The sequence below is a fragment of the Oncorhynchus masou genome, chromosome 16 (genome assembly GCF_036934945.1).
Source record: "Oncorhynchus masou masou isolate Uvic2021 chromosome 16, UVic_Omas_1.1, whole genome shotgun sequence".
Lineage (NCBI taxonomy): Eukaryota > Metazoa > Chordata > Actinopteri > Salmoniformes > Salmonidae > Oncorhynchus > Oncorhynchus masou.
The window spans coordinates 29,616,085-29,642,958 of NC_088227.1; the positions used below are offsets into that span (position 1 = coordinate 29,616,085).

Here is a 26,874-nt window from a genome sequence, read left to right on the forward strand (position 1 = left end):
CATTTCTGTTCTTGATCAAGTTTGGATACATCTGGTTATTAGTCTTTTATTCTGCTTCCTACAGCTTTGTAAATGCTTGGGTCCCTATACATACTTCCAGGAATGGGATCAGGGTCGGAATGAACTATTAATCTAACAGTCTGCCCTCAAACTCAACTCTGGACCTTGAAGCCGGTTCCACTGCATTTGTTTAATTGTTCCCCTCTAATCAGAGACCGATTTAGACCTGCGATACCTGGTGGGTGCAATTAACTATGAGGTAGAACAGAAAACCAACACGCTCCGGACCTCATAGGGTCAGAGTTGAATACCCCTGGTCTATAGTATGACAAAGTTTAAAACTCATAGAAGTCATATTTTTGATATGTTTTTACGTTTCATTGATAATAGTTGTCTCTGACAGTCAGAGAGAAACATATCAGGGTATTAATTCTACACCATCCACCTGTCAGCTTACCTGGTAACAGATTCATAGTTCCTCTCAACCAATAGAAATGCTCCATTTCAACAAGGCATTTACAGCCCTATATTATGAGAAAAAGTAAGGAACATAAAAACATAATCCACAGCAATGGCATGGGTATTCAGGCCCAATCCCAGTAGAAGGCTAGGTATTAGTTAGCCAGCCAGCGAGCTAGCCTGTCCTGTCTGCTATATCCCAGTCAGAGACAGTACTGTAGATGAGGACAGGAACAGACTGGAACACTGCAGACACCAACAGCCCAGCCAAGCGATGGCAAGGCACAGCCAGACAGCCTGGACACGTCCCTTTCACTATGAGATTCACCCTGATGGCCTCGTCTCAAACTAAATGCTCACAACCATCACATCCATTCTCCGTAAGGCTTTCTGCTCTGCATCCTCACGTAGACCTTCTGGTGCCGTTGCTGCTGCTGAGTGTCAGTGTTTGTGTGTGTTTGTGTCTCCTGTGTCTTGTGTCCTCTCCCTGATCGGAACAGACACACACACAATATCTGGCCTCTTGCCAATGATGCTGGTACCCAGAGGAATCATGCCCAGCTCTCTTTCTCGCTCTGTCTCTCTCTGTCTCTCTCTGTCTCTCTCTCTGTCTCTCTCTCTGTCTCTCTCTCTGTCTCTCTCTCTCTGTCTCTCTCTGTGTCTCTCTTTCTGTGTCTCTCTCTCTCTCTCTGTCTCTCTGTGTCTCTCTCTCTGTCTCTCTCTCTCTATTTTACACACACAGAAAACAAAGGAGAGAGAGACTGAGAAGGAAAAATATGATCTGAAAGAGAGAGAGAGAAACCGCTGCTCCAGTTGGTAGTGACATAATCTGGCCCTTTGCCCAACAACATGGAAACACTCAACAGTGACAGCCAAGGACCGGCACACACCTCAATACATACACACACACACCTCCCTGGTGGAGGTCAGAGTCACATTCTACATGAGATCTCATCTTGTACCCCACCATTCAGAGAAAGAGAGGGAGGAGGGAGAGAAGGAGAGAGGGAGAGTTAGCCTTATATCCGTGCAGCAACATTCATGTAAGCTCGCGGAATCTGGCTGCTTTGCAAGGCTAAGGGAGAGCAGGAACTGGCTGAATGCATGTATGACAGCTACACCCTCCCCAGTCCCCTGGGCCAATAATACACATGCCACTTTGGGAGAGGACTGACGCACACACACACACACTGCATATCTGTGCCAGGGCTGAGGTGACAAATGGGTTGTAAATAGAATGAATACACTGTAGTTACTGTATGGTAGTTAGGGGTGTGCTGGGTATGATAACTATTCCACAAGTTATGAACGGTATATTAAGTATCCTTAGATACAGTATGCTACATATGGCAAATTATACTGTAGAAATACTGACAGAGAAACCTTGCTACATTATCAGGACAAAAAGTGTTCTACATTATCAGGACAGAAACCTTCCTACATTATCAAGACAGAAGCCTTTTACATTATCAGGACAGAAGCCTTTTACATTATCAGGACAGATTGCCCTTCCTACATTATCAGGACAGAAATATTCCTACATTATCAGAACAGTAACCTTCCTACATTTTCAAGACAGAAACCTTCCTACATTTTCAAGACAGAAACCTTCCTACATTATCAGGACAGAAATATTCCTACATTATCAGAACAGTAACCTTCCTACATTTTCAAGACAGTAACCTTCCTACATTTTCAAGACAGAAACCTTCCTACATTTTCAAGACAGAAACCTTCCTACATTTTCAAGACAGAAACCTTCCTACATTATCAGGTCAGAAAAACATTATTTCATTATCAGACAGAGAAACCTTCCTACATTTTCAGGACTGAGAAACCTTCCAACATTATCCAATCTGAGAAACCCTCCTACATTATCAGTATATCAATCTGATATAGTTATTCCTATCTGTTGGGGTCCTATCCATATCCCACCATAGATACACCAGCACAGACGTGAATCTGTCAGCTAGGCAGAGATCAGCAGGGTTATCTTAAATGAGATCTGTACAACCCTCAGGACAGCAGAGAAATATGTGTATGTGTGTGTGTGTCTGTATGGGTGTCTGTCAGTGTGTGTGTGTTTGTGCGTGTATATGTGTAGGTCACATGACCATAATGGTTTCATCCAATGCTTTTATGCATCACATTTGATCCATGGATTCCCTCATTATTTACCAAGCCCTTTAGTGAGAACTATGCAGAAGCCAGAAGCCTGCTGGTTGCAGAGGTACAGTAAGGGGTTATCTCACCATGGTTGTTGATTTACATACACACTGTACAGGTCTCTGCATCTCTACCTGAAACCCTGCAGTGTAGGTGCATCTCTACCTGAAACCCTGCAGTGTAGGGGCATCTCTACCTGAAACCCTGCAGTGTAGGGGCATCTCTACCTGAAACCCTGCAGTGTAGGGGCATCTCTACCTGAAACCCTGCAGTGTAGGGGCATCTCTACCTGAAACCCTGCAGTGTAGGGGCATCTCTACCTGAAACCCTGCAGTGTAGGTGTATCTCTACCTGAAACCCTGCAGTGTAGGGGCATCTCTACCTGAAACCCTACAGTGTAGGGGCATCTCTACCTGAAACCCTGCAGTGTAGGGGCATCTCTACCTGAAACCCTGCAGTGTAGGGGCATCTCTACCTGAAACCCTGCAGTGTAGGGGCATCTCTACCTGAAACCCTGCAGTGTAGGGGCATCTCTACCTGAAACCCTGCAGTGTAGGTGTATCTCTACCTGAAACCCTGCAGTGTAGGGGCATCTCTACCTGAAACCCTACAGTGTAGGGGCATCTCTACCTGAAACCCTGCAGTGTAGGGGCATCTCTACCTGAAACCCTGCAGTGTAGGTGCATCTCTACCTGAAACCCTACAGTGTAGGGGCATCTCTACCTGAAACCCTGCAGTGTAGGGGCATCTCTACCTGAAACCCTGCAGTGTAGGGGCATCTCTACCTGAAACCCTACAGTGTAGGTGCATCTCTACCTGAAACCCTACAGTGTAGGGGCATCTCTACCTGAAACCCTGCAGTGTAGGTGTATCTCTACCTGAAACCCTGCAGTGTAGGGGCATCTCTACCTGAAACCCTGCAGTGTAGGGGCATCTCTACCTGAAACCCTGCAGTGTAGGGGCATCTCTACCTGAAACCCTGCAGTGTAGGGGCATCTCTACCTGAAACCCTACAGTGTAGGGGCATCTCTACCTGAAACCCTGCAGTGTAGGTGTATCTCTACCTGAAACCCTACAGTGTAGGGGCATCTCTACCTGAAACCCTACAGTGTAGGGGCATCTCTACCTGAAACCCTACAGTGTAGGTGCATCTCTACCTGAAACCCTGCAGTGTAGGTGTATCTCTACCTGAAACCCTACAGTGTAGGTGTATCTCTACCTGAAACCCTACAGTGTAGGGGCATCTCTACCTGAAACCCTACAGTGTAGGTGCATCTCTACCTGAAACCCTGCAGTGTAGGGGCATCTCTACCTGAAACCCTGCAGTGTAGGGGCATCTCTACCTGAAACCCTACAGTGTAGGGGCATCTCTACCTGAAACCCTACAGTGTAGGGGCATCTCTACCTGAAACCCTGCAGTGTAGGGGCATCTCTACCTGAAACCCTGCAGTGTAGGGGCATCTCTACCTGAAACCCTGCAGTGTAGGGGCATCTCTACCTGAAACCCTGCAGTGTAGGGGCATCTCTACCTGAAACCCTGCAGTGTAGGTGCATCTCTACCTGAAACCCTGCAGTGTAGGGGCATCTCTACCTGAAACCCTGCAGTGTAGGTGCATCTCTACCTGAAACCCTGCAGTGTAGGGGCATCTCTACCTGAAACCCTGCAGTGTAGGGGCATCTCTACCTGAAACCCTGCAGTGTAGGGGCATCTCTACCTGAAACCCTGCAGTGTAGGGGCATCTCTACCTGAAACCCTGCAGTGTAGGGGCATCTCTACCTGAAACCCTGCAGTGTAGGGGCATCTCTACCTGAAACCCTGCAGTGTAGGTGTATCTCTACCTGAAACCCTGCAGTGTAGGTGCATCTCTACCTGAAACCCTGCAGTGTAGGGGCATCTCTACCTGAAACCCTGCAGTGTAGGGGCATCTCTACCTGAAACCCTGCAGTGTAGGGGCATCTCTACCTGAAACCCTGCAGTGTAGGGGCATCTCTACCTGAAACCCTACAGTGTAGGGGCATCTCTACCTGAAACCCTGCAGTGTAGGGGCATCTCTACCTGAAACCCTACAGTGTAGGGGCATCTCTACCTGAAACCCTACAGTGTAGGGGCATCTCTACCTGAAACCCTGCAGTGTAGGGGCATCTCTACCTGAAACCCTGCAGTGTAGGTGTATCTCTACCTGAAACCCTGCAGTGTAGGTGTATCTCTACCTGAAACCCTGCAGTGTAGGGGCATCTCTACCTGAAACCCTGCAGTGTAGGTGCATCTCTACCTGAAACCCTGCAGTGTAGGGGCATCTCTACCTGAAACCCTGCAGTGTAGGGGCATCTCTACCTGAAACCCTGCAGTGTAGGGGCATCTCTACCTGAAACCCTGCAGTGTAGGTGCATCTCTACCTGAAACCCTGCAGTGTAGGGGCATCTCTACCTGAAACCCTGCAGTGTAGGGGCATCTCTACCTGAAACCCTACAGTGTAGGTGCATCTCTACCTGAAACCCTACAGTGTAGGGGCATCTCTACCTGAAACCCTACAGTGTAGGTGTATCTCTACCTGAAACCCTGCAGTGTAGGGGCATCTCTACCTGAAACCCTACAGTGTAGGTGTATCTCTACCTGAAACCCTGCAGTGTAGGGGCATCTCTACCTGAAACCCTGCAGTGTAGGGGCATCTCTACCTGAAACCCTGCAGTGTAGGGGCATCTCTACCTGAAACCCTACAGTGTAGGGGCATCTCTACCTGAAACCCTGCAGTGTTGGGGCATCTCTACCTGAAGCCCTGCAGTGTAGGGGCATCTCTACCTGAAACCCTGCAGTGTAGGTGTATCTCTACCTGAAGCCCTGCAGTGTAGGGGCATCTCTACCTGAAACCCTACAGTGTAGGGGCATCTCTACCTGAAACCCTGCAGTGTTGGGGCATCTCTACCTGAAACCCTGCAGTGTAGGGGCATCTCTACCTGAAACCCTGCAGTGTAGGTGTATCTCTACCTGAAGCCCTGCAGTGTAGGGGCATCTCTACCTGAAACCCTGCAGTGTAGGGGCATCTCTACCTGAAACCCTGCAGTGTAGGTGTATCTCTACCTGAAACCCTGCAGTGTAGGTGTATCTCTACCTGAAACCCTGCAGTGTAGGTGTATCTCTACCTGAAGCCCTGCAGTGTAGGGGCATCTCTACCTGAAACCCTGCAGTGTAGGGGCATCTCTACCTGAAACCCTACAGTGTAGGGGCATCTCTACCTGAAACCCTACAGTGTAGGGGCATCTCTACCTGAAACCCTACAGTGTAGGTGTATCTCTACCTGAAACCCTGCAGTGTAGGTGTATCTCTACCTGAAACCCTGCAGTGTAGGTGTATCTCTACCTGAAGCCCTGCAGTGTAGGGGCATCTCTACCTGAAACCCTACAGTGTAGGTGTATCTCTACCTGAAACCCTACAGTGTAGGGGCATCTCTACCTGAAACCCTACAGTGTAGGGGCATCTCTACCTGAAACCCTACAGTGTAGGGGCATCTCTACCTGAAACCCTGCAGTGTAGGTGTATCTCTACCTGAAACCCTACAGTGTTGGGGCATCTCTACCTGAAACCCTACAGTGTAGGGGCATCTCTACCTGAAACCCTACAGTGTAGGTGTATCTCTACCTGAAACCCTGCAGTGTAGGTGTATCTCTAACTGAAACCCTACAGTGTAGGGGCATCTCTAACTGAAACCCTACAGTGTAGGGGCATCTCTACCTGAAACCCTACAGTGTAGGTGCATCTCTACCTGAAACCCTGCAGTGTTGGGGCATCTCTACCTGAAACCCTGCAGTGTAGGGGCATCTCTACCTGAAACCCTGCAGTGTAGGTGCATCTCTACCTGAAACCCTGCAGTGTAGGTGCAGTATTGCAGCACGTACAGTCTGTGTCCATGGGGTATATGCTATATGCATAACTACTATGTATCATGTGACTTCCTTTTACTTGGGATTAATTCATATCTACCCGGCACAGCCTGAAGAGGACATGCCACCCCTCAGAGCATGGTTCCTCTCAAGGTTTCTTCCTAGGTTAATACCTTTCTAGGGAGTTTTTCCTAGTAACTGTGGTTCTGCCTCTGCATTGCTTGGTCTTTGGGGTTTAAGGCTGGGTAACTGTAAAGCACTTTGTGACAACTGCTGATGTACAAAGGGCTTTATAAAATACATTTGATTGATTGAATGGATTGGAAGGAGAGGAGCGACAGAATGGCCTAGCAGAAAAATAATCTGACAGTATGCAGGGTTGACTGTGGCAGTCAGGATCATCGGTTGACTGACTATCTGGTGTTATGGAGTACACCGTAGTCTTGGTTAGAATGAAAAACACAACCAAGAGGGTTCTGATCTCACAAGACAGACAGATTTAGTACTGAGGGGAGGTGAATAGATACTGGCTGTAAATGCTTGTCACGTTCTGACCATCGTCCGTGTGTGTTTTCCTTGTTTTAGTGTTGGTCAGGACGTGAGCTGGGTGGGCATTCTATGTTGTGTGTCTGGTTTGTCCATTTCTATGTTAGGCCTGATATGGTTCTCAATCAGAGGCAGGTGTTATTAATTGTCTCTGATTGGGAACCATATTTAGGTAGCCTGTTTTGTGTTGGGTTTGTGGGTGATTGTTCCTGTCTTTGTGTTTGTTGCACCAGATAGGACTGTTTTGGTTTTTGCACGTTTCTTGTTTTGTAGATTGTCGTACTTTCATCTTTATTAAAGATGCACAAAACTAACCACGCTGCATTTTGGTCCGCCTCTCTTTCCTCACAAGAAAACCATTACAGAATCATCCACCAACCAAGGACTAAGCGGCGTGGTAAACAGAGGCAGCAGGAGAAGCGACAGGTGCAGCAGGAGCAACAGCAACAGCAGCAGCAGAAGCAGCAGTAGGAGGAGCAACAGCAGCAGCAGTGGGAGAGGCTGCATTATTTGGAAGAATGGACTTGGGAGGAGATCCTTGACGGGAAAGGACCCTGGGCAGAGCCAGGGGAATATTGCCGCCCCAAAGCCGAGCTGGAGGCAGCGAAGGCAGAGAGGCGGCATTATGAGGAGCTAGCACGGCAGAGCAGCTGGAAGCCCGAGAGGCAGCCCCAAGAATTTCTTGGGAGGGGGCACAGGGAGAGTGTGGCGGAGTCAGGAGTCAGACCTGAGCCAACTCCCCCTGTTTACCGTAAGGATCCATGGATGGAATTGGAGCTGTCGGCAAAGCTGAGGGCTGAGTCTGAGAGTGTTGAGGATGTATTGGACAGAGTAGAGAGAAAGCTGTTGGTTTGGCATAGTATGCACGGCATTCGCCCTGAGGAGCGTGTTAGCTGTCCGATGCCACCTGTGTCAGTTCCTCGTACTCAATCTGAAACGTGTGTTGGAGTTCCGGGGGATTTGATGCTGGCTATACACACCAGGTCTCCAGTACACCTTCACAACCCAGTGTGTCCTATTCCTTGCACTCAACCGGAGGTGGGTGTCCCCGGCCCGGTACCACCAGTGCCGGCTCCCCGCACCAGGCTGTCTCTCCGTCCCTGTCCGGCGATACCAGAGTTTCCGCCCCTTAGTCCAGAGGCGCCAGAGCCCCTTAGTCCAGAGGCGCCAGAGCCCCTTAGTCCAGCGCCGCCAGTCTGCCCAGCGCCGTCAGTGCCGCCAGTCTGCCCAGTGCCGCCAGTCTGCCCAGTGCCGCCAGTCTGCCCAGCGCCGCCAGTCTGCCCAGCGCCGCCAGTCTGCCCAGCTGCGCCAGTGCCGCCAGTCTCCCCTGCGCCGCCAGTCTGCCTAGCGCCGCCAGTCTGCCCAGCGCCGCCAGTCTGCCCAGCGCCGCCAGTCTGCCCAGCGCCGCAAGTCTGCCCAGCTGCGCCAGTGCCGCCAGTCTGCCTAGCGCCGCCAGTCTGCCTAGCGCCGCCAGTCTGCCCAGCGCCGCCAGTCTGCCCAGCGCCGCCAGTCTGCCTAGCGCCGCCAGTCTGCCCAGCGCCGCCAGTGCCGCCAGTCTGCCCAGCGCCGCCAGATCCGCCATTCAGCCAGGATCTGCCAGTCAGCCAGGATCCGCCAGTCTGCCAGGATCTGCCAGAACTGCCAGTCTGCCAGGATCTTCCAGATCCGCCATTCAGCCAGGATCCGCCATTCAGCCAGGATCCGCCAGAACTGCCTGTCAGCCAGGATCCGCCATTCAGCCAGGATCCGCCAGAACTGCCTGTCAGCCAGGATCCGCCATTCAGCCAGGATCTGCCAGAACCGCCAGTCAGCCAGGAACCGCCAGTCAGCCAGGAACCGCCAGTCAGCCAGGAACCGCCAGTCAGCCAGGATCCGCCATTCAGCCAGGATCTGCCAGTCAGCCAGGATCCGCCAGTCTGCCAGGATCTGCCAGAACTGCCAGTCTGCCAGGATCTTCCAGATCCGCCATTCAGCCAGGATCCGCCATTCAGCCAGGATCCGCCAGAACTGCCTGTCAGCCAGGATCCGCCATTCAGCCAGGATCCGCCAGAACTGCCTGTCAGCCAGGATCCGCCATTCAGCCAGGATCTGCCAGAACCGCCAGTCAGCCAGGAACCGCCAGTCAGCCAGGAACCGCCAGTCAGCCAGGAACCGCCAGTCAGCCAGGATCCGCCATTCAGCCAGGATCTGCCAGAACTGCCAGTCAGCCAGGATCCGCCATTCAGCCAGGATCTTCCAGATCCGCCAGTCAGCCAGGATCTGCCGGAACCGCCAGTCAGCCAGGATCTGCCGGAACCGCCAGTCAGCCAGGATCTGCCGGAACCGCCAGCCAGCCAGGATCTGCCGGAACCGCCAGCCAGCCAGGATCTGCTCGATTCATCAACCTGCCTGAGCTTCTTTTCAGTCCTGAGCTTCTTTTCAGTCCTGAGCTTCTTTTCAGTCCTGAGCTTCTTTTCAGTCCTGAGCTGCCCCTCAGTCCCGAGCTGCCCCTCAGTCCCGAGCTGCCCCTCAGTCCCGAGCTGCCCCTCAGTCCCGAGCTGCCCCTCAGTCCAGTGTGGCCCGTTGTTAGGGTTCCTAGGCCAAGGTTAGCGGCGAGGGTCGCCACTCAAGGGACGCTAAGGAGGGGGACTAAGACAATTATGGAGTGGGGTCCACGTCCAGCGCCAGAGCCGCCACCGCGGACAGATGCCCACCCAGACCCTCCCCTATAGGTTTAGGTTGTGCGTTCGAAGTCCGCACCTTGGGGGGGGGGGGTACTGTCACGTTCTGACCATCGTCCGTGTGTGTTTTCCTTGTTTTAGTGTTGGTCAGGACGTGAGCTGGGTGGTCATTCTATGTTGAAGAAAACCATTACAAGGCTATGTATTATATACGTGTCATTTGTTTTTTTTAGTGGATGTCTGGTGTATCTGGATATCAGCATGCTCCGCCCTCGTCTTTCTCGAGATATATGAAGCCTCTGTATCCAGATGTATCCACAGCCAGTGGTTTATATGGAGAGATCATCACGCTTCACTCATTTAATCTCCTTCTCAAACCAAGGCTCCTTTAAGAAGGCCTTCCGATATGCTTTTTGTTATATCGCTTTAAGGCTAACATCTGTACACAGACCAGACAACACATACGCACACACACAGCGACTTCCTTTGTTACACAGGGACAGATTTGTGTAGCGTTTGACCTCAGTCAGGGACACAGAATGGGACTGATGTAAAGCGTCTTGAGTGTTCAGTTTATCTCTGGACTGTAGAGACCAAGTCTGTGGCCTAGGGAGAGGAGTGTGAATAGTTAAAACATCTCTTTTTAACAGTCTGCTATTGACGGCTAATGAACCATACACAAACACATTTCAAGAGATTTCAAGAGCATGCTAGGGGAAAGATACACACATGCTTACACACACACACACACACACACACGCACACACACACACACGGTACAGTGCAGTATAAATATAGTTATATTGACAATATCACCATAAGTTGAGTACTTGAATACTGTGTCTGTGTAATGTTCCATGAACGTTGATCAAACACACACTCCTGCTCCATTAGCTTGGCTCATTAACCATTTAACAGCCACTTATAGCATCGCTAACAAACCGCTAATCATAGAGCCCAATGCTAGCACAGAGAGGCTGTAAATGTCGTTCTCTCTGCTACGCTCCACTGCTTCTCCACCCACTGCAGTAAATGAGGCTCTGCTCTTAAAACCCTACACACACACACACACACACACACACACACACACACACACACACACACACACACACACACACACACACACACACACACACACACACACACACACACACACACACACACACACACACACACACACACACACACACAGAGATAGATAAGCCAGTCTTTCCTGTTGGTTTTCTGGGCTAAAAGCACTCTAGTTCCGTCTAGCTATGTCCTATGAAACTATGCTTTCTCCCCCATTATCTAGAGGAACATGTTTAGTCCTTCAGGCTCCCACATCGTCCCCAAACATCCATTATTGATCACTGGATCCACCCCTGCCTTGCTTGGGTGGATACACGAACTGAAATGTAAAATGTCTTCATAGGTCTTTGTGTGGAAAACCAAAGCGATTGCAATGTTGAGATGTATGTACGTAAACATTTGCTTCCACGTGTGTTCACAGTTTTAAAGAGGAACTGACACAGAATTAGCACCGTCAAATCTTATTCAATATGTTTATATATATATTCCTCGGGAAGAATATGATGCGTTTATGTTCATTTTGTGACAAGTGGGCGCATAGATATGCAAATGTTCATGCTTTCATACATTCATAGAATATTTGGAAAGAACATACTGTAGAGTCTGGTATTTGTGAAAATTATATAGTCATATGAAAGGTGGCTGTGCGTTTTTTCAATGATTAGACACTGCAGTAAATAAAAACTAATCTCGAGCAGGTACGGACTCTACACTGACTGGTGCGCCATAACCAATCACTGCTAGAGAAGGCCTATATCGCAAATAGGCTATGCCATACTGGTATGTGCCATTCCCTTTTCTGCTGTTGCACTGCACTGTGTTTTCAGGCAGCAGAACAGTGGGACTTTGTTTAGATCCTTGTTTAGAAAGCAGAAGCAAAAGTAAAAAGAAACCTGAATGGTTTTCTGCTAATATATAAATACCATGGAAGTCTTACCTGAAAGGGACAAAACTGTTGAAAAGAGATCTTGTTTTTTTCAGTCCAAAAGGCAAAGGCCTCCTTTGGGGATGGGGGCTTGGATTCAATTATTATTATTAGTATGTTTTAAATATTGGACCAAACACACATTATGACAAGAGAGTCAACACTACATAAAGAGAGACCTGAGACAACAACATAGCAAGGCAGCAACACATGACAACACAACATGGTAGCAACACAACATGACAACAACATGGTAGCAACACAACATGGCAGCAGCACAACATGGTAGCAGCGCTAACATGGCACAAACATTATTGGGCGCAGCCAACAGCACAAAGGGCAAAAAGGTAGAGACAACAATACATCACGCAAAGCAGCCACTTGATTGAGTTGTTGAATGAAGAGATGGAGATAAAACTGTCCCGTTTGAGTGTTTGTTGCAGCTCGTTCCAGTCGCCAGCTGCAGCGAACTGTAAAGACGAGCGACCCAAGGATGTGTGTGCTTAGGGGACTTGTAAAAGAATGTGACTGGGTGACTGGGTGCTGTATGTGGAGGATGAGGGCTGCAGTAGATATCGCAGATAAGGGGGAGTGAGGCCTAAGAGGGTTTTATAAATAAGCATCAACCAGTAGGTCTTGCGACGAATATACAGAGATGACCAGTTTACAGAGGAATATAGAGTGCAGTGATGTGTCCTATAAGGAGCATTGGTGGCAAATCTGATGGCCGAATGGTAAACAACATCTAGTCGCTCAAGAGCACCCTTACCTGTCGATCTATATATTATGTCTTTACGTAATCTAGCATGGGTAGGATGGTCATCTGAATCAGGGTTAGTTTGGCAGCTGAGCTGAAAGAGGAGCGAATACGATAGAGGAAACCAAGTCCAGATTGAACTTTAGCCTGCAGCTTTGATATGTGCTGAGAGAAGGACAGTGTGCCGTCTAGCCATACTCCCAAGTACTTGTATGAGGTTACTGCCTCAAGCTCTAAACCCTCAGAGGTAGTAATCACACATGTGGGGAGAGGGGAATTCTGCTTACCAAACCACATAACCTTTGTTTTGGAGGCGTTCAGAACAAGGTTAAGGGCAGAGAAAGCTTTGCTGTAGAGCGTTTAACACAAAATCTGGAGAGGGGCCAGCTGAGTATGCAAATGTATCATCTGCATATAAATTGATGAGAGAGTGTAGGGTCTAGGATCGAGCCTTGGGGTACTCCCTTGGTGACAGGCAGTGGCTGAGACAGCAGATGTTCTGACTTTATACACTGCACTCTTTGAGAGAGGTAGTTAGCAAACCAGGCCAAACACGCCTCAGAGACACCAATACTCCTTAGCCGGCCCACAAGAATGGAATAGTCTACCGTATAAAGATTTGGCCAAGTCAATAAAAATAGTAGCACAACATTGCTTAGAATTAAGGGCAATGATGACATCATTGAGGACCTTTAATGTTGCAGTGTCACATCCATAACCTGAGCGGAAACCAGATTGCATATCAGAGAGAATATTATAAACATCAAGAAAGCCAGTTAGTTGATTATTAACTAGTTTTTCCAACACTTTTGATAAACAGGGCAAAGGAGAAATAGGCCTATAACAGTTAGGATCAGCTTGATCTCCCACAAAAAAAAATGGAAATGTATTGACATCCAAGCAATGGGAACCTCCCCAGAGAGGAGAGACAGGTTAAATAGGTCAGAGATAGGTGAAAGAGGTCAGAGATAGGTGAAATAGGTCAGAGATAGGCTTGGCGATGATATCGGCACCAACCTTAAAGAAGGGTCTAAACCATCTGACCCAGATGTTTTTTTGGGGTCAAGTTTAAGGAGCTCCTTTAGCACCTCGGACTCAGTGACTGCCTGCTAGATGCATTAGAAGGGGTGGGAGATGAGAAAATGTTGGATGGGGAAGGAGTCATGGGTGAGTCATATAAGAATTAATGAAGTGGTGATTAAAGAGCTCAGCCATGTGCTTCTTGTCAGTAACAACCACATCATCAACATTAAGGGACATGGGCAGCTGTGAGGAGGAAGGTTTATTCTCCAGGTCTTTAACCGTTTTCCAGAACTTCTTGGGGTTAGACTGAAGAGAGAGAACTGCTCCTTAAAGTAACTCACTTTGGCCTTGCGGATAGCCTGAGTGCACATATCTTATTTGCCTGAACGAGAGCCAGTCAGCCTGAGTGTGCGTGTGTCGAGCCTTTCGCCAGATGCAATTCTTGGGGTGGAGTAACTCTTCAAGGTCACGGTCGAACCAGGGGCTGCACCTGTTTTTAATTCTCATTTTCTTTATGGGGGCGTGTTTGTTAACAATTCCACCGAAAATATCAACAAAGAAGTTCCATGCGTCTTCGATAGAGGGGATCAAGCTGATTCTATACCATTTTACAGGCCAGTTCATGAAGGAACGCTTGCTCACTAAAGTTGTTTAGCAAGCGTCTATGACAAATCAGGACAGGTTGTTTCACTGAGCAGCCATTATGAACACAGGCTGTAAAACTGTGATCACTAAGGTCATTACAGAAAACACCAGACTGATACCTATCAGGATTATTTGTGAGGATAACATTGAGGAGAATAGTTTTTTCTGGGTGTTTGGAGTCATACCTGGTGGGACTGGTAATAATCTGAGAAAGATTTAAGGAGTCCCATTGCTTTAGGACTTGGTCCAGTGGTTTAAGCATGTCCCAGTTTAGGTCTCCTAGCAGGACAAATTCAGGCTTAGTGTAAGGGGCCAGGAGAGGGCTTAGGGCAGGTAGGATACAGGCCGATGCTAATGGAGGACGATACTACCCAGCAACAGTCAACAAAGAGCTATTTGAAAGTTTAATGCTTAAAACCAGCAAATCAAATTGTTTGGGGACAGACTTGGAGGAAGACAACTGAGCACTGAAGGTGATCCTTGGTAAAGATTGCCACTCCCCCACCTTTAGAAGATCTGTCTTGCCGAAAAAGGTTATAACCAGAAAGGTTAACATCAGTGTTCAAAACACTCTTCCTTAACCACATCTCAGTAATGACCAACACATCTGGATTGGAGCTGTGAACCCACACTTTCAATTGATCCATTTTTGGATAATACGCTTCTTGTGTTAACGTGCATAAAACCCAGGCTTTTACGAGAGCAGAAATCAGTGAAGCAGATATCAGAGCACAAGTCAAAATTGGGGCTAGCAACAGTAGATGGGCCAGGGTGTACATACACATTTCTCTGATATCATCAGCAGTAATACAATCAAGGCACGGCAGAGGACAGGGAGAGCTCTGCAGTGTTGATTTATGACATTTGAATGTGCATTAGAAGGCAACAAGATAATATTGTACAGCAATCATCAGGTAACATGAATACAAAGCCGGCGAGAGGTGGTTAGAATAGGATGGGAGGCCAAAGGTCAGTGTAACCAACGGAGAGTCCCGAGTGTGGGAACAAACATAGTCTGTCCCACGGTTGGGTGAACAAGAACGTTCATAGACAACAATAAGCATGCAGGAGTCATGAGGCAAATAGCAAAATTGCCAAGAAAAAAATAAATATATATAACGACTTGGGGCTAGCCAGTGTAAGTTCAGAGTCACTCACCCCAACAGTGTGTGTGCTGGAGGCACACAAGTGTATGGATTTACAGCTTGCCTGCCTGCTCATTTGACCAATGTCGAATACATTTTGATTGACAACTAAGAGATATGCCAACAGTCATTCAAGTTTGAGTAAATTAGTAAATGGCTTAGTGAGTCGCATTTCTTGGTAGCTATAGCCACCGAAGCTGAAAATAAAACTTTGGGAGAAAAGTCTGCCACTCACCCACTTGTCCAGGCAATAACGTTACACTTTCCAGCAGCTAGCTAGCTATAGTACAAGTTTCTATATCAGTTTAGGTTCTAGCTAGCTAAATTACTTAGTTATCAAGCCATATAGCTAGCTTGCTAAATAAGTAGGCCTACTGTACATAAATACATAAGCTAGCTATAGACTTAGTCACGTAACGGGACTGCATAGCTAGATTGATTGTGTTGAGATTCCCAATCATTGCCCTTTTCATCCATTTTTGTCAACAATATTGTGCTGAAACAGTTCATTCCCTGAATGGCTGGAGGCAGCAGACAATGTACTAGCTGTGATTTCCAACCTGATAGTAATATTTATTACACTACACAGAGATGTATTGGTACATTTTATTAATCATGCACTGACTGTATCTATTTAATTCTGACAACAATGCCTTTTTAGTCAATATACAACCTATTTTTTTAAACCTCTTATGAAGTTGGTTCTGAAGCTGTAAATGTGATACTTTAGACTGACAATGTGAGTATATGTGTGTTTCATTTCTGCAAAGTATTTACAACGGTGTCAGTCCCACTTTTAGCCCGGAGACATTGCATAACTTAAAGCAGCGTTTCACTGGGTCAACTGCCTACATGGAGAGAGATGGGGGGAGAGAGAGGGGGAGAAAGAACTATGGAGAGATGGATAGAGAAAGTGAGAGGGGGAGAGCTCAGAAACGGATGAAGTGTAACCAATGAAAGACAGAGGAAGGGGGAACCTCTTCATAACGGAGCTGAGGTTCAAATATACTCCCACGGCTAGGCCATACTGAATGTCTAACAGTGACACAGAAATGGGCAATCGCTAGCAGATATTTATGACACGGCTGGCATGGTCTTGACAGGGCATCAATCTTTCACATCCCAACCAAGGTCCCTGACCACAGTGTCAGCCCGGCTGATGACAGTGTGATACCTCTGTGCGGTGGGCTAGGATGTAGGCCTTCAGTTTGGTCTCATCTGGGTATTAATCGTTACACACACACACACACACACACACACACACACACACACACACACACACACACACACACACACACACACACACACACACACACAGGTTATCTAACAACACAGTAGTACAATATGAGTCATTTCCTAAAAACCTACACCAGAGAAGGTACATAAAACTACAGTAAAAAACATTTATCAGTCTCTCCCTTTCTCCCTATTATATATCCTCTTCCCTCCATAGTGGTGTTTATCCCCTCTGCCTATTATATATCCTCTTCCCTCCATAGTGGTGTTTATCCTCTCTCCCTATTATATATCCTCTTCCCTCCATAGTGGTGTTTATCCTCTCTCCCTATTATATACCCTCTTCCCTCCATAGTGGTGTTATCCTCTCTGCCTATTATATATCCTCTTCCCTCCATAGTGGTGTTATCCTCTCTGCCTATTATATATCCTCTTCCCTCCATAGTGGTGTTTATCCTCTCTCCCTATTATATATCCTCTTCCTTCCATAGTGGTGTTATCCTCTCTCCCTATTATATATCCTCTTCCTTCCATAGTGGTGTTATCCTCTCTGCCTATTATATATCCTCTTCCTTCCATAGTGGTGTTATCCTCTCTCCCTATTATATATCCTCTTCCTTCCATAGTGGTGTTATCCTCTCTCCCTATTATATATCCTCTTCCCTCCATAGTGGTGTTTATCCTCTCTCCCTATTATATACCCTCTTCCCTCCATAGTGGTGTTATCCTCTCTGCCTATTATATATCCTCTTCCCTACATAGTGGTGTTATCCTCTCTGCCTATTATATACCCTCTTCCCTCCATAGTGGTGTTTATCCTCTCTGCCTATTATATATCCTCTTCCTTCCATAGTGGTGTTATCCTCTCTCCCTATTATATATCCTCTTCCTTCCATAGTGGTGTTATCCTCTCTGCCTATTATATATCCTCTTCCTTCCATAGTGGTGTTATCCTCTCTCCCTATTATATATCCTCTTCCTTCCATAGTGGTGTTATCCTCTCTCCCTATTATATATCCTCTTCCCTCCATAGTGGTGTTTATCCTCTCTCCCTATTATATACCCTCTTCCCTCCATAGTGGTGTTATCCTCTCTGCCTATTATATATCCTCTTCCCTCCATAGTGGTGTTTATCCTCTCTGCCTATTATATATCCTCTTCCCTCCATAGTGGTGTTATCCTCTCTGCCTATTATATATCCTCTTCCCTCCATAGTGGTGTTTATCCTCTCTGCCTATTATATATCCTCTTCCCTCCATAGTGGTGTTATCCTCTCTCCCTATTATATATCCTCTTCCCTCCATAGTGGTGTTTATCCTCTCTGCCTATGATATATCCTCTTCCCTCCATAGTGGTGTTTATCCTCTCTGCCTATTATATATCCTCTTCCCTCCATAGTGGTGTTTATCCTCTCTCCCTATTATATACCCTCTTCCCTCCATAGTGGTGTTTATCCTCTCTGCCTATTATATATCCTCTTCCCTCCATAGTGGTGTTATCCTCTCTGCCTATTATATATCCTCTTCCCTCCATAGTGGTGTTTATCCTCTCTGCCTATTATATATCCTCTTCCCTCCATAGTGGTGTTTATCCTCTCTGCCTCTCTTTCCACTTGACCAGGCTTCAGGCTTCAGCTCTTCTAGATGTAGCCTTACTTCTGCTGACCTGTTTTCACTGAGCCTTCCCATCATGGCTCATAGGGGCTTGTAGAGGGTCATTGGTAGAGCACTAGTAACCAGACTGATGAGATAAGAGGACTTCTTTCAAACATACATCAGGAATAACATACATTTTGAAAGGGCATAGCGCAGTTCATTAGAGAAGCTCCCGTCAGCGGATCTGATCTGGGTGCAGACAGCCTCGTAAAAACTCATACAGTTCACCCACTGATGGCTGTGATAAGGAAGTGGAGTGGGATTAGGTGTGTGTGTGTGTGTGTGTGTGTGTGTGTGTGTGTGTGTGTGTGTGTGTGTGTGTGTGTGTGTGTGTGTGTGTGTGTGTGTGTGTGTGTGACCCCCAGACAGGCTATACAGTCTCACTTTGGGGCGAATTAGCAATGGCAGGCCTCTCTGCTCTCTCTTTCTATATCTCTTCTTCTCTCCTCTCCACTCTCTCCATCTCTCAGTTTCTTACCCAATACATCCTGCTAATTCCACCATAATTTAATGACATCCAGTCTTTCCCATCTGCTTGCTAGCTCGCCTGAAGAGACGGTCGTCAGCTTGCATTCTGCTCATAGCGCTTGGCCTACATCGCTCACACACATAAATAGACACATATCAAGTACACACACACACACAGACACACACACATGTACACATAACTGTAGATAGGGAGAAGATGAGATAAGAGCACTAACAGCGTAACAGCATTGCTTGGTTGTAAACCATAAGAGCCACTGTATGTATCACTCCTAGGAACCATGACCTATTTACAAAACAGACACACACACACACACACACATTTGGGTCGGTCCACTTATGCAGATGGCTAAATGACTTGACAGCACGTTGTGACTTACACATGACGAAAGGGAACTGAGGTGGGTCAAAGGGATAATAGAAACACAGAGAAATAGTCTTCGCCGATACACAGTGAAATCATTCATAACAAGGGTTGCAAAATTCCATGAACTTTCATTAAATTCCCAGTTCCTGAAATGCTGCAACACTGTTCATAACACTGCATGTTACCACGTAAACACAGAGACTGCCTTTTTCTGGGTTTGAATACTATTCAAAATCTTTATAATATTTTTGGCGTTTGCTTTAGCCTGCCTGGTGTTTCAGACAAGTGGAGTTTGCAGTTGTACAACTATTATATTGGTCCCATTACGCCAGGTACACACAATCAAGCCCAGCTAAAGTTATTGGGTTAGTGTGGGTTTGCAACCAGGAAGTGTTCCTCAGTATCATAGTTATAGGTTAGAGTTCTGACTCTATGGAGAGGTCGGACTGAATTCCCTCTTCTTGCCAGATTTCTCTGCTTGACATGACTACATAATCGTGCGAGACTAATGTACTAACATATGTAGAATATCAGTTTTAGAGAAACATTTCCTACATCTCGATGTTGAGGGCTCCACAATTGTAGAAATGACTTAAGGCTTCTTGAGACGTATTACAGCCTACGGTGATTATGGATTACAGCCTACTGTGTATTACAGTCTACTGTGGATTACAGCCTACTGTGTATTACAGCCTACTGTGTATTACAGCCTACTGTGGATTACAGCCTACTGTGTATTACAGCCTACTGTGGATTACAGCCTACTGTGGATTACAGTCTACTGTGTATTACAGTCTACTGTGTATTACAGCCTACTGTGGATTACAGCCTACTGTGTATTACAGCCTACTGTGGATTACAGCCTACTGTGTATTACAGCCTACTGTGTATTACAGCCTACTGTGGATTACAGCCTACTGTGTATTACAGCCTACTGTGGATTACAGCCTACTGTGTATTACAGCCTACTATGGATTACAGCCTACTGTGTATTACAGCCTACTGCGTATTACAGCCTACTGTGTATTACAGTCTACTGTGTATTACAGCTTACTATGGATTACAGCCTACTGTGTATTACAGCCTACTGTGTATTACAGCCTACTGTGGATTACAGCCTACTGTGTATTACAGCCTACTGTGGATTACAGCCTACTGTGTATTACAGCCTACTGTGGATTACAGCCTACTGTGTATTACAGCCTACTGTGTATTACATCCTACTGTGGATTACATCCTACTGTGGATTACATCCTACTGTGGATTACAGCCTACTGTGGATTACAGCCTACTGTGTATTACAGCCTACTGTGTATTACAGCCTACTGTGTATTACAGCCTACTGTGTATTACAGTCTACTGTGTATTACAGACTACTGTGTATTACAGACTACTGTGGATTACAGTCTACTGTGTATTACAGCCTACTGTGTATTACAGCCTACTGTGTATTACAGTCTACTGTGTATTACAGTCTACTGTGTATTACAGCCTACTGTGTATTACATCCTACTGTGGATTACAGCCTACTGTGTATTACAGCGTACTGTGGATTACAGCCTACTGTGGATTACAGCCTACTGTGTATAACAGCCTACTGTGTATTACAGCCTACTGTGTATTACAGCCTACTGTGTATTACAGACTACTGTGGATTACAGCCTACTATGGATTACAGCCTACTGTGTATTACAGCCCACTGTGTATTACAGCCTACTGTGGATTACAGCCTACTGTGGATTACAGCCTACTGTGGATTACAGCCTACTGTGTATTACAGACTACTGTGGATTACAGTCTACTGTGGATTACAGCCTACTGTGTATTACAGCCCACTGTGTATTACAGCCTACTGTGGATTACAGCCTACTGTGTATTACAGTCTACTGTGTATTACAGCCTACTGTGTATTACAGCCTACTGTGGATTACAGACTACTGTGGATTACAGCCTACTGTGTATTACAGTCTACTGTGTATTACAGCCTACTGTGTATTACAGTCTACTGTGGATTACATCCTACTGTGGATTACAGCCTACTGTGTATTACAGCCTACTGTGGATTACAGCCTACTGTGTATTACAGCCTACTGTGTATTACAGCCTACTGTGTATTACAGCCTACTGTGGATTACAGCCTACTGTGTATTACAGCCTACTGTGTATTACAGCCTACTGTGGATTACAGCCCACTGTGTATTACATCCCACTGTGTATTACAGCCTACTGTGGATTACAGCCTACTGTGGATTACAACCTACTGTGTATTACAGCCCACTGTGTATTACAGCCTACTGTGTATTACAGCCTACTGTGGATTACATCCTACTGTGTATTACACCTACTGTGGATTACAGCCAAAGGATTACTGACTTTATCAAAAGGATTAACATTCCATGCTATTAGAAAGTATTCACAACCCTTGACTTATTCAACATTTTGTTGTCACAGCCTGAATTCAAAATTAATTAAATCAATTTTTTCTCTCACATCCATCTACACACAATACCCCATAATGACACAGTGAAATCATGTAAAAACATTCTATTGAAAATGAAATACAGAAATATCAAATTTATATAAGTATTCACACCCTTGAGTCAATACTTCATAGAAGTACCTTTGACAGCGATTTCAGCTGTGAGTCTTTCTGGGTAAGAGTCTAATTACACACCTGGGTTGTGCAACATTTGCCCATTATTATTTTTTAAATTCTTCAAGCTCAGTCAAATTAGTTGTTCATCATTTGCTAGACAACCATTTTCAATTCTTCACATATTTTTTGGAAATAGATTTAAGTAGGTTAGTGTCCTGCTGAAAGATGAATTAATCTCCATTTTACCTGTGTTTAACTCTATTCCATTTTCTTTTTTATCCTGAAAAACTCCCCAGTCCTTAATGATTACAAGCATACCTACAACATGATGCAGCCACCACTATGCTTGAAAATATGGAGAGTGGTACTCAGTAATGTGTTGTATTGGATTTACTCCAAATATAAGACTTTGTATTCAGGACAAAAAGTGAATTGCTTTGCCACGTTTTTTGCAGTATTAGTTTAGTGCCTTGTTACAAACAAGAAGTATGTTTTTAAATATTTGTTTCCTGTACAGGCTTCCTTCTTTTCACTCTGTCAATTATGTTAGTATTGTGGAGAAACTAAAGTGTTGTTGATCGATCCTCAGTTTTCTCCTATCACAGGCATTAAACTCTGTAACTGTTTTAAAGTCACCATTGGCCTCATGGTGAAATCCCTGAGCAGTTTCCTTCCTCTCCAGCAACTGAGTTAGGAAGGATGCCTGTATCTTTGCATTGACTGGGTGTATTGATACACCATCCAAAATGTAATGAAAAACTTTATCATGTTCAAAGGGATATTCGATAGTCTGCTTTTTACATTTTTTACCCAACTACCAATAGGTGCCCTTCTTTGCGAGGCATTGGAAAACATCCCTGGTCTTTGTGGTTGAATCCACTTTGATATTATGTAAGAGAGAGAGAATTACATTTGAAATGTCTTAATTATTTTGGAACTTTTGTCAGTGAAATGTTTACTGTTCATTGGTTATTGTTTATTTCACTTTTGTTTATTATCTCATTCACTTGCTTTGGCAATGTAAATACAGTGCCTTGCGAAAGTATTCGGCCCCCTTGAACTTTGCGACCTTTTGCCACATTTCAGGCTTCAAACATAAAGATATAAAACTGTATTTTTTTGTGAAGAATCAACAACAAGTGGGACACAATCATGAAGTGGAAAGACATTTATTGGATATTTCAAACTTTTTTAACAAATCAAAGACTGAAAAATTGGGCGTGCAAAATTATTCAGCCCCCTTAAGTTAATACTTTGTAGCACCACCTTTTGCTGCGATTACAGCTGTAAGTCGCTTGGGGTATGTCTCTATCAGTTTTGCACATCGAGAGACTGAAATGTTTTCCCATTCCTCCTTGCAAAACAGCTCGAGCTCAGTGAGGTTGGATGGAGAGCATTTGTGAACAGCAGTTTTCAGTTCTTTCCACAGATTCTCGATTGGATTCAGGTCTGGACTTTGACTTGGCTATTCTAACACCTGGATATGTTTATTTTTGAACCATTCCATTGTAGATTTTGCTTTATGTTTTGGATCATTGTCTTGTTGGAAGACAAATCTCCATCCCAGTCTCAGGTCTTTTGCAGACTCCATCAGGTTTTCTTCCAGAATGGTCCTGTATTTGGCTCCATCCATCTTCCCATCAATTTTAACCATCTTCCCTGTCCCTGCTGAAGAAAAGCAGGCCCAAACCATGATGCTGCCACGACCATGTTTGACAGTGGAGATGGTGGGTTCAGGGTGATGAGCTGTGTTGCTTTTACGCCAAACATAACGTTTTGCATTGTTGCCAAAAAGTTCAATTTTGGTTTCATCTGACCAGAGCACCTTCTTCCACATGTTTGGGGTGTCTCCCAGCTGGCTTGTGGCAAACTTTAAACAACACTTTTTATGGATATCTTTAAGAAATGGCTTTCTTCTTGCCACTCTTCCATAAAGGCCAGATTTGTGCAATATACGACTGATTGTTGTCCTATGGACAGAGTCTCCCACCTCAGCTGTAGATCTCTGCAGTTCATCCAGAGTGATCATGGGCCTCTTGGCTGCATCTCTGATCAGTCTTCTCCTTGTATGAGCTGAAAGTTTAGAGGGAGGACCAGGTCTTGGTAGATTTGCAGTGGTCTGATACTCCTTCCATTTCAATATTATCGCTTGCACAGTGCTCCTTGGGATGTTTAAAGCTTGGGAAATCTTTTTGTATCCAAATCCGGCTTTAAACTTCTTCACAACAGTATCTCGGACCTGCCTGGTGTGTTACTTGATTACACACAGGTGGATTGTATTTATCATCATTAGTCATTTAGGTCAACATTGGATCATTCAGAGATCCTCACTGAACTTCTGGAGAGAGTTTGCTGCACTGAAAGTAAAGGGGTTGAATAATTTTGCACGCCCAATTTTTCAGTTTTTGAATTGTTAAAAAAGTTTGAAATATCCAATAAATGTCGTTCCACTTCATGATTGTGTCCCACTTGTTGTTGATTCTTCACAAAAAAAATACAGTTATATCTTTATGTTTGAAGCCTGAAATGTGGCAAAAGGTTGCGAAGTTCAAGGGGGCCGAATACTTTCGCAAGGCACTGTATATGTTTCCCATGCCAATAAAGCCCTTTAAATTTGAGAGAGAGAGAGAGAGGGCAAGAATGGCACCAACCAAGACTTCACAAAATGGGACAAACACCAAATTGAGACTCTGCATGCAGAATTCTGCAAAAATATCCTCCGTGTACAACGTAAAACACCAAATAATGCATGCAGAGCAGAATTAGGCCGATAGCCGCTAATTATCAAAATCCAGAAAAGAGACGTTAAATTCTACAACCACCTAAAAGGAAGTGATTCCCAAACCTTCCATAACAAACCCATCACCTACAGAGAGATTAACCTAGAGAAGAGTCCCCTAAGCAAGCTGGTCCTGGGGCTCTGTTCACAAACACAAACACACCCCACAGAGCCCCAGGACAGCAGCACAATTAGACCCAACCAAATCATGAGAAAACAAAAAGATAATTACTTGACACATTGGAAAGAATTAACAAAAAAACAGAGCAAACCAGAATGCTATTTGGCCCTAAACAGAGAGTACACAGTGGCAGAATACCTGTCCACTGTGACTGACCCAAACTTAAGGAAAGCTTTGACTATGTACAGACTCAGTGAGCATAGCCTTGCTATTGAGAAAGGCCGCCGTAGGCAGACATGGCTCTCGAGAGAAGACAGGCTATGTGCACACTGCCCACAAAATGAGGTGGAAACTGAGCAGCTCTTCCTAACCTCCTGCCCATTGTATGACCATATTAGAGACACATATTTCCCTCAGATTACACAGATCCACAAAGAATTCGAAAACAAATCCAATTTTGATAAACTCCCATATCTACTGGGTGAAATTCCACAGTGTGCCATGAGAGCAGCAAGATTTGTGACCTGTTGCCACAAGAAAAGGGTAACCAGTGAAGAACAAACACCATTGTAAATACAACCCATATTTATGCTTATTTATTTTCACTTGTGTATTTTAACCATTTGTACATTGTTACAACACTGCCAAAGCAAGTGAGGTAGATAATATACAAAAGTGTAATAAACAATAAAAATTAACAGTAAACATTTCACATACAGAAGTTTCAAAACAATAAAGACATTACAAATGTCATATTATATATATATATGGCATTTGTAATGTCTTTATTGTTTTGAAATATATATATATAATATGACATTTGTAATGTCTATTGTTTTGAAACTTCTGTATGTGTAATGTTTACTGTTAATTTTTATTGTTTATTTCACTTTTGTATATTATCTACCTCACTTGCTTTGGCAATGTTAACACATGTTTCCCATGCCAATAAAGCCCCTTGAATTGAATTGAATTGAGAGAGGGTGGGAGCAAGAGGGAGAGAGAGGGGGGGCAGGAGAGAGTGAGAGGGTGGAGGAGAGAGAGGGGAGAGCAGGAGAAAGAGAGAGGGATGAGGAGAGAGAGGGGAGTGCAGGAGAGAGTGAGAGGGATGAGGAGAGAGAGGGGAGAGCAGGAGAAAGAGAGAGATTTGAGGGGAGAGCAGGAGAGAGTGAGAGGGTGGAGGAGAGAGGGGGAGAGCAGGAGAAAGAGAGAGGGATGAGGAGAGCGAGGGGAGAGCAGGAGAAAGAGAGAGGGATGATGAGAGAGAGGGGGAGAGCAGGAGAAAGAGAGAGGGATGAGGAGAGAGAGGGGGAGAGCAGGAGAAAGAGAGCGGGATGAGGAGAGAGGGGGAGAGCAGGAGAAAGAGAGAGGGATGAGGAGAGAGGGGGAGAGCAGGAGAAAGAGAGAGGGATGAGGAGAGAGGGGGAGAGCAGGAGAAAGAGAGAGGGATGAGGAGAGAGGGGGAGAGCAGGAGAAAGAGAGAGGGATGAGGAGAGAGGGGGAGAGCAGGAGAAAGAGAGAGGGATGAGGAGAGAGGGGGAGAGCAGGAGAAAGAGAGAGGGATGAGGAGAGAGGGGGGAGAGCAGGAGAAAGAGAGAGGGATGAGGAGAGAGAGGGAGAGCAGGAGAAAGAGAGAGGGATGAGGAGAGAGGGGGAGAGCAGGAGAAAGAGAGAGGGATGAGGAGAGAGAGGGGAGAGCAGGAGAAAGAGAGCGGGATGAGGAGAGAGGGGGAGAGCAGGAGAAAGAGAAAGGGATGAGGAGAGAGGGGGAGAGCAGGAGAAAGAGAGAGGGATGAGGAGAGAGGGGGAGAGCAGGAGAAAGAGAGAGGGATGAGGAGAGAGGGGGAGAGCAGGAGAAAGAGAGAGGGATGAGGAGAGAGGGGGGAGAGCAGGAGAAAGAGAGAGGGATGAGGAGAGAGGGGGAGAGCAGGAGAAAGAGAGAGGGATGAGGAGAGAGGGGGCTTGGAGCCTCAGTGACGTGTAGATGGAGCAACTTACACAACTTTTCATTTATTAAGGAGCACAAGACATAATAGGGGGAGTAAGGGGGGTCAGCGTCTAGTGGCAACATCTCCCTACTCCCAGTGGGCTAGAAGCCAGCATGTAATACCTGAAATAGGGACATCATCAACTAGGGACACCAGGTCTGACTCGAGAGGATTGGCGCCACAGGGAACCTGGCATGATTTGTGGCATGGCTGTCCCATCCCCATCCATCCCTTCCCACCAGTCAGCCATGGCAATAAAAACACGCTACTTGTTAGCACTGCATTTACAGCGCTAATCTAATCATCAATATCTTTGGCCTTTGGCAAATAGCTGCTACGTAAATTCTAACACACTGGCCTGTGGCTGTGG

At 45.9% G+C, this 26,874-nt stretch overlaps 1 protein-coding gene across 2 annotated transcripts in view; it reads right to left on the bottom strand.

Annotated features, from left to right (window-relative positions):
* Positions 1–26,874, bottom strand: part of LOC135557800 (serine/threonine-protein kinase PAK 5-like) — a 132,545-nt gene that overhangs the window by 75,411 nt on the left and 30,260 nt on the right. The window contains exon 1 of one of the 2 annotated variants that reach the window (XM_064991424.1): positions 458–898. The exons of the other annotated variant lie outside the window; for it this stretch is intronic. Within the exon in view, the coding sequence (XP_064847496.1) occupies positions 458–503 (46 nt within the window). The 5' untranslated portion in view covers positions 504–898. Of the gene's footprint in view, positions 1–457; positions 899–26,874 lie in introns of those variants that run through there. 2 annotated transcript variants of the gene reach the window in all.